Raw genomic sequence first — 13,086 nt, forward strand, 5'->3', positions numbered from 1 at the left:
GTGTCATTGTAGTCTGTCAAAGTCAGTTCGTCCCAGCAATAACAATCGATAGATATTTTTAGAATATTACTCAAAAAAGATAAAACTTAATTAAACTCAATTTATAAGTATAAATTTTCAAATTCCTTACTAGTTTAAGTAAATAAATTGTTAATTATGTGAGATCAGGAAACGTGTTGATATGAAAGCAAGATGAAGTGTATGAAACGAGAATAAAGGTTAGTTTTATTTTTTACATATAATTAAAAGTTTATTTAGTCTTGTCCAATGAAGTTTATTTTGTCTTATATTAACACTCTAGTATTTTTTTTAATAGTACAGTTAAAAATCGTGAAACTTTACGGTACAAGGGTTCACGTCACTACTTTGGACTATAGAGTATAGAATATAATTATTAATTTTATCGGTCGTAAATTAGATAAACCGAGTCCGGTCGTCACAAAATTCATTATTCCGACTGTTTTGCCTTCGCAGTGTATATTTTGAGATAATAAGTATATATTGTGAATTATGTGTAATAATTTTATTGTGGTTCGAATTCGCTCTATCTAAAAGTGTCCAGTAAGTAACAAAATAACCTGTAAAAATACCTCTAGACTTTATTTAATTCGTTCTGCCTATTTTTGATTAAAATACTTTACGATCGTTTATTTAATTTATAATGATTGTAAATAATTCAATGTAAGACGCCACGCAACAAATATATATAAATTCTTACTGTTTAAATTTATATATTATTTATTTAATAACTCTAAAATCTGGAACTGTTGCTTTTAAAGAAACCAAGAATTCTTTTTATTTTATTTAACTTACATTATGTTTCCTTAGAGGTGCCTTATTAGTGAAACAAAATCAAATTAATCAAACAATAAATTATAAATTTTTTTAATTTTCTACATTTAGAAAGTTCATAAACACTTTTGTTTTTTTTTTTTAATAAGTAACAGTAAATTATATTAAATAGTTAACATATGTTAAATGTCAAAATATAAAAGTTCTATATATCAAAATAAATAAATTGTAAAAATAAATCTGTATATTTGATAAGTAAAAATTTTTTGTTTTTCCAGTTTTTATGAGAAAATTGTTGAGGTGACTAAAGCAAAATGCTTTACTTGAACATATTGAAACAGTCAACTATAGTACATCTATGTTTTGCTATATCATACTTCACATCAGGGATATTGTTGAGTTTTATTCAGGCTGTTTTGTTCTTTGGACTAAAACCATTTAACAAGAGGTTGTTTAGAAAAATTAATTATTACCTATCATACTCATTTTACTGTCGTAAGTATCATCTGATATTATTGAATTATTGTATTGTAAAATGAATCTATTTTATACATATTGATTTATTATGTACTCTTTACATTCAAGAACATATGTTGATGTTATCATGTTGTATATTCCTGATAGTACAGACAGTGAATATATTATTTAATATCTAATATTATAGTGTTTTTCAGAATTAGTGTTTATGTCAGAATGGTGGTCAGGCACAAAACTATCAATTTATGTTAAAAAGGATGAATATGATAAGTATTACGGCAAGGAACATGGATATTTGATTATGAACCACAGTTATGAGGTCGATTGGCTCATGGGCTGGCACTTTTGTGATGGAATTCAAGTGCTTGGAGTGAGTATAAACTTATTAATATTTTTATTAATAGTATGGAAGTTTCTATTGGTTACTGCATAAAATGTACATTAGGGTGATTATTATTATTTAATTCTCAATAAACTGTCTGGTATTAAATAAATTATATGCATATACCAAGCCCAACATATACAAAGTAGGTACTCGTCCTCTCAGCTCTATTATTTTTCCAACAAATGTCAGTCTTGTATACTGGTACAAGATTCGGTGAATGTTTAATGATGCTGGATTTGCTCGATTTCCGGTTTCCAAATAATTATTCCATAGAGTTCTAACAGTGCCTTTTTTGTCTGTTCAGTGATGAATATTTATAAAAAAAAAAAAATGAATAATATAACATTTCATTGCATCATATTTGTCATTGTTTGTAAGGTGCCAATATATTGTCAATACAAAGGTTTCTGAGAGTGTTTTCCCTTTGAGAAAACTAACAAGATTTTGTTTTATATTAGGCATAAATGTACAATGCTTTCATTTGTATATACATTTGACCTCTTAACAATGCTATTATGCAGTATGCTCCGATGTTTGATGTCTTAATGTGTCTGGCACAACAGTTTATACAGACATTTATTGTTAATTTATCTATAGAGTTCACGATACGCATTCATTGTACGTTACTTGGATTTCATTTTCATGTTTCGCCAACTCTATTTTTGGCAGCTATTTGTATACTATAAATATGTTTTGAAAAATAAAATTAGTGTGATCCATCTTGTGCAACAAATTAAATTGCATGTTAATTTGTATTTGTAATGCAATTTGTCGTGCTATAAATATTCGTCGTAAATGTAAACAATACTAATAAAGAACACTTAAACATTGTTTCATAGTAACTCCTATTGGAGGTCAAGATTTCAATGTATTTTATATTGTTTGTGTTAAAAATCACAGTGTTATATTTTGAAATATTCCATTAACAATAATAGTACGTAACAAATGAGCAGATTGCTATATGAAATTGGTTATTTATTGAGCAAAGACGGATGAAGGAAGTGAATTGAGGTCTTGGATGAGGTGGGAATTGGTAGTTGTTCATCAATTATGGTATCCGTGCAAACGTGCATCGTATAATCAAACGCATGTCTATGTGCAGTAACAACTAAATTGAATTTATAGGAATAAACAAGTATCTATATTATCTTGATTAAAAAAAATTACTTCCCCATACATCAAATGCTAACAACATTAATTAATCGATATATCATTTATTACTACTTATATAATATTAAGATGTTTCTACACGATATGGATAGCTATTGTTATCGAATATGACATCGTGTAATAACAGAACAAAGTCCAATTTATGTTATAAAATCTTAGTAAATTTCGTCATATTTTTACCTCCGATATAATTTCATGCAAAACTATATATATCGATGACACACTATAAGAAGTATTACTCGCGCTAGAAGTAAAATTTATACCTAAATCCCGATTGATAGCGGGATCTTACGAGGTTGTGGTACAAGTTGTAACATGTCACTGAACTTGGACACCGCTGCCAATTTATTTCTCTTATATATAAAATGTTCGTTCCCGTACTCCTCCGAAACGGCTCGACCGTTCTCATGAAATTTTGTGAGCATATTGAGTAGGTCTGAGAATCGGCCAACATCTATTTTTCATACCCCTTAGTGATAAGGGTCGTTCACCCGTAAACTATTTTTTTAATTTTTGAACGAAATTTTTTGTTTTTATTTTTTTATTATGTCACAAAATACATACAACCCTAATTTTTTTTTAATCACCAACCCCTATTTTTTTATGTATATGTAAACACAATACGAGTGTATGTTTGTTTCGGCTTATATCTAAAATGGCTGAACCACGTTTAACGGACTTATTGTCAGGTAGCTGATGCAATAGAAAGTAACTTAGGGTACTTTTTTCAATATCCCGAATGACCATCCCGAAATTATAACGCGCGAGCTGGAGGCAGGGCGCATACGGGGCTTTAAAGTTTTGTCATAGTTTCTTATTATTTTTCTTACGCAGACGGAATCGCGGGTAACAGCTAGTAACATTATAAAATAGTAGGTTATTGTATTGTAAAATGAAAAATATTTTTGTTATAATTTGTTAATATTATAATGAAGCGTCATTCCAATCAGTAGAATTACATGTTTGACTTATACATATCTGTCAATTTTTCAAATTAAACGGCTGTAAGCAATCGTTTTTTTATAGTTTAGAATTTGGAGATCCGTTGCAAATATTTCGTAGTGTATTATTGATGAAACACATCCAATGGTCGTTTCCTATTAGTGCAGAAGGATGCATTGATTGCGATAACAGTAGAATAGATAATTGCCTAATAATTAACTGTGCAATCTATATTTATAATCGTAAAAATTTTTTTTGAAATCAATTTTATAAAAATATATCATTTTGCTGTCAAATATTTTTTTTACACGCTTTTTAAATCACTGAATGACGAATGTAACATTGTGGCTGTTGTTTTTGAATTTTAAATGTTTTTTTTTTTCCATTTACATTAAAATTACAAATGTCGTAAAGAGATGCGCCAAAATAATTACACTTTTTTCATCTGTCAACATTATGACGTCATTATATGAAACTTGTATTCTAGAAAGTTATAATATCGGAAGGTTATCTAATAAGAATAATTAGTGAAGGGAGAAGAATCGAAAAAGAGAAATTATTGTCTCTTATTTTAACTAAATCTTACAACTAGTCTTGGTAAGTCGAGGCTTCGTAAAACAGACGACACCCATTCTTTCTGTCATTTCAAACATAAATAAAACCTTTAGAAAAGATGGTAGAAGATATATTTAATACTTATATATATATTTTCACTTCTGCGAGTAGTTTACTGTTACATTTATAATTTTTGTTTAGCTTACATTTCGACGAAGAAATTGGTCGTTTCATTTTAATTAATGATCATTGATGCTTTTCTACGTCTGACTATCTTCAATATGTTTATACTAATTGTGCATGGTCACTCTGTCAAGTGTTTCTCGTTTATCATTCAATAACCTATGTTAGTACTATGATGTGTGAAGATTTTTGAATGAAAACTTATTGCTCTGTATGTATGTATGGCTATGTAAACTTGAAATAAGCGTAATGCCTATAATGTGATAATTTTTTACGATATTCTAATGTGTTGCAATCGGTTATCAATACGAGTTTAAATTAGGTTGTTCAATATTTCGCCTTATCTCAATTGTTTAACACAAATCGATTACAATTGCATACAATAATATTAACACCACAGCAGTTTTATCTAATTTATAATTTTTCGTTTTTGCCGCAACATTGTCTATAGGTTAAAATGAAATGAAATCACGTTTTACCGGTTCTTGATAAATAATAATAAATATTATCTCATCCAAATAGAGTTAAAATTATTTTATTGATAATTTAAAGCGATAACATCTATGAGATAATTTGTATGAAATAGGTATTTTTTATCGGATTATGACATAGTCGTAACAGTTATAACAGGTGATTCAAGATATGCTTCTTTCAAGGTTATCTAAGGGTACTGTTGTACGCGAACAATTTCCTCAAAAATAATCGGCATATATTATTCTACATAACAGAAATAGGATCGAATTTAAATTTTAAGGGAATAAAGATTAAGAAAAAATTTTTATATTTTTAATAATACTAAGTCAAGCGTGATTGGAAATAAGGACAATGTTTTTTTTTTAATCATTTTATACAAAAATAAACTAAACGGATTTTGATTAAACTTTCCCGTGATGTAATTTAGCTATCATTATAAAGTGACTTAGGCCATAAATTATCTCGAACAGCCATTTAGTGCTCTTGGGATTGCGGCGTAACAGTTGCATTATTTATAAAGCCCCGTGGCACAGATTCTACACGACGCTACCGGTTGCTTAACATTTATATATAATATTTTTTGCCTGCGACCCCGTCCGCGTGAACGTCAGAGTTGATCTGCGAGAGAAATGTATAAAGTGGTTTAAAACAATACGTATATTAACCTAAGTTGCAGCCTTTTCATTTGAAATGTCCTAGTTACCGACTGTATTGCCATCTGCCCGGGCTTATTTGTAAATCTAAATCATCAGGGGCGCTAGTCAAATGCATGCAAATAATAATCATTCAAATCGGTCCAGCCGTATGGGAGGAGTTCCGTGATATAGACACGTACAGTCGTTTTATATATATATAAAAATTAAGGCGAAAATTAATGCTAAGTTTATAGAAAAACATTCTGATACTAAGTAGTAAGGACTATATATAAAACAACACATTGAAAATGTTGTATAAATTTGTCTCGTAATTTAATAATGACAAATCTTAATCAAGATGGACGCTATTTTTATTTAAAACGATTAGATTTAATTTTGATATCTTTTTGACTGTCGCTAAGAAAGATTGCATTTGCGTTTATGTATTAATGAAATAATGTTCATATATAGATTTCTTAGAGGATATTTTTAAATTTTATATGTACATTAATTCTGACAATGATGATTGAAATTGTACTTATTAAATTTAAGACAATAAGTACATTTATTGTGTTCATTGAGCGGTAATAGTGTCACTGTGTAATTTAAAATCTAAGCAAAGTTTAAAGAACTTTTTGATTGCGTTGTATTTGATTATTTAAGTAAATAACACGCTCGTAATAAAGGTGTCAAGTGTTAAGATGTTTTTTTTTTATTTACAGAACTGCAAAGCGTACGCTAAGAAATCAATCAAATATTTACCACCAATCGGTTGGATATGGAAATTCTCCGAGTTCGTATTCCTAGAGAGATCATTCGAGAAGGACAAAGAGATCATCAAGGAACAGATATCAGAGATCTGTGATTATCCAGATCCAGTATGGGTGAGTGGATCAAGATATGATGGTCAATAGGTTATGTTAAGTGTTTGTGAATAATCTTGACGTGTAGTGAGAATCATAATTTACACACGATGTATACACCACGCGGAAGTCGTTGCGATCTAAGTGGCCCCGACTGTATTATTTGTATTCAAGCCGCTTTGTATTTATATTCACCAAGTACCGTCTTTATATTTATTTATTTTTTTGTGATACATATTTTCTTTGTGATCATTATTAATTTATACTCATCGTCACATTTAAGTAGCGTCCCTTGTTAAGATTGTCTATTAAAAAAGTTATAGTTTGTTCAAACAAACTACTAAATTCAATGACTCACAGACGTGTTATCGAAAACTATAATCGTTTCAATTTAAACTTATACATTATTTGGTTTGACGAAAGATCAGAATGAGAAAGAAAAATTGTAATTTCAACCATATCTTTTGAACAATTGATCTTAAAATGTACTAAAAGAGAATTCGCTAGTACCAATTATTATAAGTTTTGCTCTGTCCTTGCCGCTACTTAAACTTAAAGGCCTATTCCACAATAGTCATAACTAGATATACATAGTCCTTAATTTCATAATTTTTAAAGCTCCTCAAACGTTTTTTATTATTCGTGTTTGATCTTTTTTGAGGGTATTCCGAATTCATTTCTCACATAAAATTCTCGTTACATTTTATATTGAATCTTCTTAAAGTTCAGTTAATTATTTATTTTCACATTAGCAACCGGATTAATCCGATAATTAATAATTACATGCTTCATTATAGTAAGAGTTAACACTTTATTTCCTGTTAAGTACATATTAAATCGTAATTGTGGTCAAGTGAGTCCTGCTTCTAACAAAAAAGTATATATAGATCGATGTCTATCTATCTATCTATATATATATTTTATGTTGTAACTACGATTAGTTCAGAAATTTGGCCTCTACAAGGCCATGACGTACCAAATGTATGTAGGCTCAAAAACAAGTAAACCTTATTATGAATACAATTTTAGCATAAAAACAGTCCTTGTGTGAACGAATAGTAGTAAACTACCCACAAATAAAACTAATGGCTATATCCGTGTGCACTTTAACTTGACAAAACAAAATCATTTTGATGCCTATAATTAGATACGTTGACGGTATAAGTTCCGATCATGCAACGGTTTCCAATCACACTGTTTTATCGGGATTTGTGTTTTTGGCAATATTTTGGCAATGTTTTAAATCAAACATATTTCACTTACAATATTTTGGTATTCATAATTTATTAGGCTATGATCGTGGCTGAAGGCTACATGACTAAGTCAGTATTTGCAACATTTGGTTCATAAAAATCCTCATATGAATATGGTGTGGTCCAAACAAAGAAATATATTGTCTTTATATAGGCTGTAAACATAAAAATATATTTTGTAAAAGAAATTATGAAGGTTTTTCAATCTTATAAATTGCCAAATCGGCAACGAACATTAGGGGTAAGATCTAATATCATAAATGCGAAAGTTTGTGATGGTTTATGTATGTTTGTTGCTCTTTCACGTAAAAACTACTCAATGCATTTTGATAAAACTTATTAATTATATATCAGAGTAACACGTGTAGTTTCCCTCGGACCAAGGCATAACAGTTGTATCATGTATGACGTCACGTGACCCAGGCTCAGACAGACAGCTCAGACAGTTGATTAGCAAATCTATAGCTTTAACACACTGCACATTTCTCTTTAAGCACAAATCTGACTTTCATACGGACGAAGTCGCGGACAAAAACTAGTAAATAATGTTATTGTGTTAACATCGGTGATTTTAAACTAATATTTATTTTCTATATGACTAACTCGTTATTATTAAAATAGATTTATTTAAAATATATATTTTTTTCTACAGATCGACAGTGTTTAGCTCCACCCTATTTTTTTAATCAAATTTTCTTCTTTTTTCTCATCTATAAATATAAGTTTTATGTTGACAACTCTAACTTAATTGACAAAATGATAAATTTATAACAGATTCTTATAGAAAAGCAATTGAAAAGTATGATGTCGATAAAATGCAAATATTATAAGTGTTACTTGAAATAGTTTTTTTAAGCTCGCTAAAGAAATGCAAAACAAGTGACATTAATCATGACATACATCTCCCTAGTATTTAATACGCTATTTCTGTTTGTATAAATCACGATATTTGGATGTCGGCAAACATTTTTCAGCTTTCATTTTGTGTTATATTTATATAATCTATTAAATCATTACAGACTTATCTACGCATCAGTAGATTTTTTTTTTAATTTTAAATATTTATATTTTTTTAAGTGCCAGTTATTTTTTATGTGAACAACATTATTAATAAGAGTAACGTAGTATTTAAACAGGTCCCATTTAAAAACGTTGTTCTTTTTTCAAAATTTATTCTATATATTTTTATTTTCCAGCTATTATTAACACCGGAAGGCACGAGATTCACGAAAACTAAACACGAAGCGTCATTAAAGTTTGCTAAGGAGAAGAATCTGCCGCTACTTAAGCATCACTTGACACCAAGAACCAGGGGCTTCACTACCAGCCTCCAATACTTCAGAGGAAAGATACCAGCCATATACAACATACAGTTGGCTTTCGAAAAGGATAGCAAGGTAAACTAAGTAGGGCATTTTTTCGTTGATTTTAATTATTATTAAAAACCGGTATTTTTTTTAGATTTAAGCAGTTATTTACCAAGAAACGTGTTATTACTGTAATAATTATGTGTAAAATTTATTATTCAATATTTTCAAATTTTCATAGGTACCTCCGACATTGACCACGATGTTATATGGTAAACCCGTCCACGCACACTTGTATATAGAAAGGATACCGGTGGAGAGTATCCCGGAAGATGAGGCTGAAGCCGCGAAATGGTTACACGACATATTTGTCATTAAAGTAAGTATAAAACAATAGATTATAAAAAAATCAGCTTGTGTGCAAAAGAATTTAAAAAAATAATTGTGCGTGGAGACCCTCCGTGCGAAAGAAGTGAGACTTCGTAATGTTGGAATGAAAACAGGAAGGGGTTAGAAATTTATTTTTAAGAAGTTAGTTTAGTGTTTCTTTAAGATAAACTTTATTAAAATTACATAGTTTTGATTGCCCGGATGCGTACGAGCGCCACGCATTCCCTCTCTGTCTCTTTTTATTCTTCTCCCACTCCTCTGGAGCGTTAAACCTTTAACGCAACCTTGTTAGAAGTCGCGTAAGAAATTTCACTTCAATAATATCAATAACAGATATCTTAAAAACTTATCCATCTTATAGCAATATTAAAGGCCTGTCAATTTTTTTATTATATACTATTACATGACTTATAAATGTGAACACTACAGCAATAGGTGAAGTGATTTCTGTAACTGATTTAAATACAATAAAAATAAATTTACCAAATACATTAAAATGTATTTTCAGGACAAAATGCAGGATTCATTCTTGAACACCGGTGATTTCTTCTTAGAGTCGGGTGTGGAGAGAGTTGAGTCTTTCCAGCGACCTAACCGTATATACTCATTACTGAACACACTGGGCTGGGCGGTTGTGACCCTGACTCCCATGTTATATTACCTCCTGGGTTTGCTGTTCAGCGGAAAGCTCTTGTATTTCTCTATTGGTGGTGCCATTCTCCTAGCGTGTGAGTAATAAAAAATTATTAATGGAAATTTTGCTGTATAATAATATCTTGCAAGACTTTAAATGTCATTATTAATTGGTAAATCCTTATTTCAGTTTACATTCTGCTTCAAAAGTCCATAGGGATGTCCAAAATCAGCCAAGGTTCATCATATGGAACGGAGAAAACTAAGTGATTTATTTTTATTGTATCCAAAATATATTAAATAAAATTATAAATATTTTTTTTTATGAATGGTGGATAATGCCAAATATGATTCTGTTTGTGCGAGGATGAACCTAAAGATATTTTGAATATAAGCTTTTGTATGTCATTTGGTCGTTGTAGTATTATAGGTGGAAATTTTAGCTAGAAAAAGTTAGATACAGATAAAAATTTAATAGACTGTAAAATATATTTCTACAGCGGACAAGAAAAAAAAGGGCAATATTTACAATGATTATAAAAGCGAAAAAACAACGTTGGATTAAAAAAAAATAAAAAAATTAGTCGATTTTTGGATTTTATATAACACTTGATCTTAGTTCTTTCGGAACTATTTAGTTAGAGACTAAAATCAAGAACTTTCTTAAGCTTTGACTATTTTCTGCCGAATTTTCATAATTTGTGTTTATCATCACTTCATCCATGAATTGATCACAGTTGTGTAATCCATAAATATCACGATGCTAGTATGGAAACATTCAGTTTTAATATTTTTAATATCATAAACATTATTTACAAAACTCATTAGACAAGAGTATGATGAATTGGAACCACTTAAATTGTTGATATTTTTTTTTTTTTTATTTCTCATCCATGTTTGAAATATACAGCTTTTTTGGTAAATTATAATTGTTATACTATAAAATTTATATTTTTCACATTCGCAAAACATTTTATGAGATTTCCAGAACTATAGTTTAATTTGTACAAATACGCGCGCAAACTTTTTTACTCATGTAAATATGAAAGGCTATAAGGAACAAATTTGTTTCTCCTACTTGATATGATGAACCTGTACGTTTGTTATTATTTTTATATTTGACATAGATTAAATGATTATAGAGGTGACGGTTTTTATTTTTTTCTTAATGTTACACTAATAAAAGTTTTGTATACTCTATATTTAATACCTAATATATATTTTTTTTTAATATTTGTATAAATATTTACAGTTCATTATCCTGTATTTAAAATGATATTAAAATTTATTTAAGCACAGTATTTATTAGAATGTGTGCAATGTTTTCCGTGTGTGATACTAGCCTTAAAAAAAATGGTTTCCTAATTATTTTTTTCTTATTTAAAAATGTTGTTTTATTTAAAAGATATTAGTTTTTAATTTTGTAATTTTCTATTGTTCTCTTGATTATAGTACTTATCATCTGTTCATTTACTTTTGTTATTTATTTAAATATGTAGTGTGAGCCCGGTCGGACATTAGTATTTTACCTATATATGCTTAAGTGACGCACATTTTTGTTAGAATAAAATTTCAGGTACATTGATAGTTTGGTAATATATATTGTGTACAAGTATTTTTTTAACTTCTGTTATAAAAAAATTTAATAAACCCCATTTAATTATTGCAGTTTTATTTATTATAATCAATATTTTTACTCCTAAGACTATTCTGTACATATTGTAATCTGTTGGTGATAAGTTAAAGTATATTCAACACTTAAAATAATATAATGAGATCTAAGATTTTCGCAAATATTCATTTACTTAAAATAATATTTTAAGTGTTGAATATATGATTGAACTTAGAATAATTATTTAAAAAAGCCTAGAAACAAAAACTTAATGCGGTATATCCATTTTACTCAGTCTTAAAATAAAGTCCAATAGATACATTTGCACTTTAATCTCTATAGGTTTGCTCGTAACAAAGAATCCTGGAACACCGGCTTTTTCTAGAGTATCTTGTTGATCACTGACCTAAAATAATTAAAGCATTAATGAAACTGATTCAAAACTCCATATAAATATATATTTAAATAAAAAACACCTTTTGATCCAATTGTATGACTAATTTCATATCTGCTTGTTTTAGTTCTTCCTTATGTCTACGTAATAAAACATTCCGTTTAGATTCCTGTTGCTCTGGAGTTGTAGTATTTATCATTTCTTGAATCTCTACTGAAATTATAGCAATCCTTTTTAATAAAATGACAAATGCAAAAAGTAGGTATTTATTTTTTACATCTTTTTTACTAATTGTAAATATATAAGGAATAATACACTCAAGGTAATTTAAAATCATTTGTATGAAATATCATAAGAAGTTGCTAGTTTAATAACTTGCAAAGGACAATTATTATAGTTTTATTTCCATCCTATATAAAACTTACAAGTATGCTTGTTTATTATTTGTAGTCGTTGTTGAAACAGATGCTTTTCAGTAACATGTTGTATTTCCATTAAACCTTTGACTATTTCAAAAACTGTATCATTAAGAAGACAGTTTGCTAACCCAGATAGGAGTTCAATTGGTACCCTCATTTGGTATTTGCTGAAAGAAATCAGTACATAAAATAAATCAGTTTTAGTTATTGATTATAAAATAATAATAATAATATTCTTTATTGTACACCCTCAAATAAACAATTATTAGGATTACATTAGATAGAAATGTACAACTTGGTGGCCTTATCGCTATGAAGCGATCTCTTCCAGACAACCAACAAGGAAGAGTAAAATATACATATTAGGTATTTATTTTTTTATATTATATTGAATGATGATTTATATTAATTATATTTACGGCGGCAATTCTCTCGCCATTTCCTGTAATTGTTCTAAAAGGAAATATAATTTTCTTTGTAATGCCTCCGGTGTAGGTTCCATTACATCCATTTTTGTTTTTCAAATTATAAGAGCGCTACAAAACAATTTTTTATCATCACAACTTCGAATAAAATGCTCCTCTAAACAATAATAAATGTAT

The 13,086-nt window shown here is 28.8% G+C and overlaps 3 protein-coding genes across 4 annotated transcripts in view; 1 reads left to right on the forward strand and 2 right to left on the reverse strand.

Moving 5' to 3' along the window:
* Positions 1–13,086, reverse strand: part of LOC116766024 (uncharacterized) — a 78,676-nt gene that overhangs the window by 18,502 nt on the left and 47,088 nt on the right. The gene's annotated exons all lie outside the window — the stretch shown is intronic.
* Positions 62–11,723, forward strand: LOC116765684 (1-acyl-sn-glycerol-3-phosphate acyltransferase gamma-like). 2 transcript variants are annotated; one of them, XM_061522079.1, is made up of 8 exons: positions 62–218; positions 1,071–1,287; positions 1,467–1,639; positions 6,336–6,497; positions 8,926–9,126; positions 9,278–9,415; positions 9,935–10,154; positions 10,250–11,723. In XM_061522079.1, the coding sequence occupies exons 2-8, from the start codon at positions 1,107–1,109 to the stop codon at positions 10,327–10,329; spliced, it is 1,155 nt and encodes a 384-aa protein (XP_061378063.1). In that variant the 5' UTR covers positions 62–218; positions 1,071–1,106; the 3' UTR covers positions 10,330–11,723. The 2 variants fall into 2 exon arrangements, with proteins under 2 accessions (XP_061378063.1, XP_032511150.1); XM_032655259.2 differs by lacking the exon at positions 62–218 and adding an exon at positions 394–561.
* Positions 11,929–13,083, reverse strand: LOC116765658 (gonadal protein gdl). Its single transcript, XM_032655221.2, has 4 exons — positions 12,904–13,083; positions 12,491–12,651; positions 12,148–12,278; positions 11,929–12,077 (listed from the first exon to the last, which is right to left on the reverse strand). Exons 1-4 carry the CDS (start codon positions 12,993–12,995, stop codon positions 11,940–11,942), a joined length of 522 nt encoding a protein of 173 aa, XP_032511112.1. The 5' UTR covers positions 12,996–13,083; the 3' UTR covers positions 11,929–11,939.

This window comes from Danaus plexippus, chromosome 11 (genome assembly GCF_018135715.1).
Source record: "Danaus plexippus chromosome 11, MEX_DaPlex, whole genome shotgun sequence".
Classification (NCBI taxonomy): Eukaryota; Metazoa; Arthropoda; class Insecta; order Lepidoptera; family Nymphalidae; genus Danaus; species Danaus plexippus.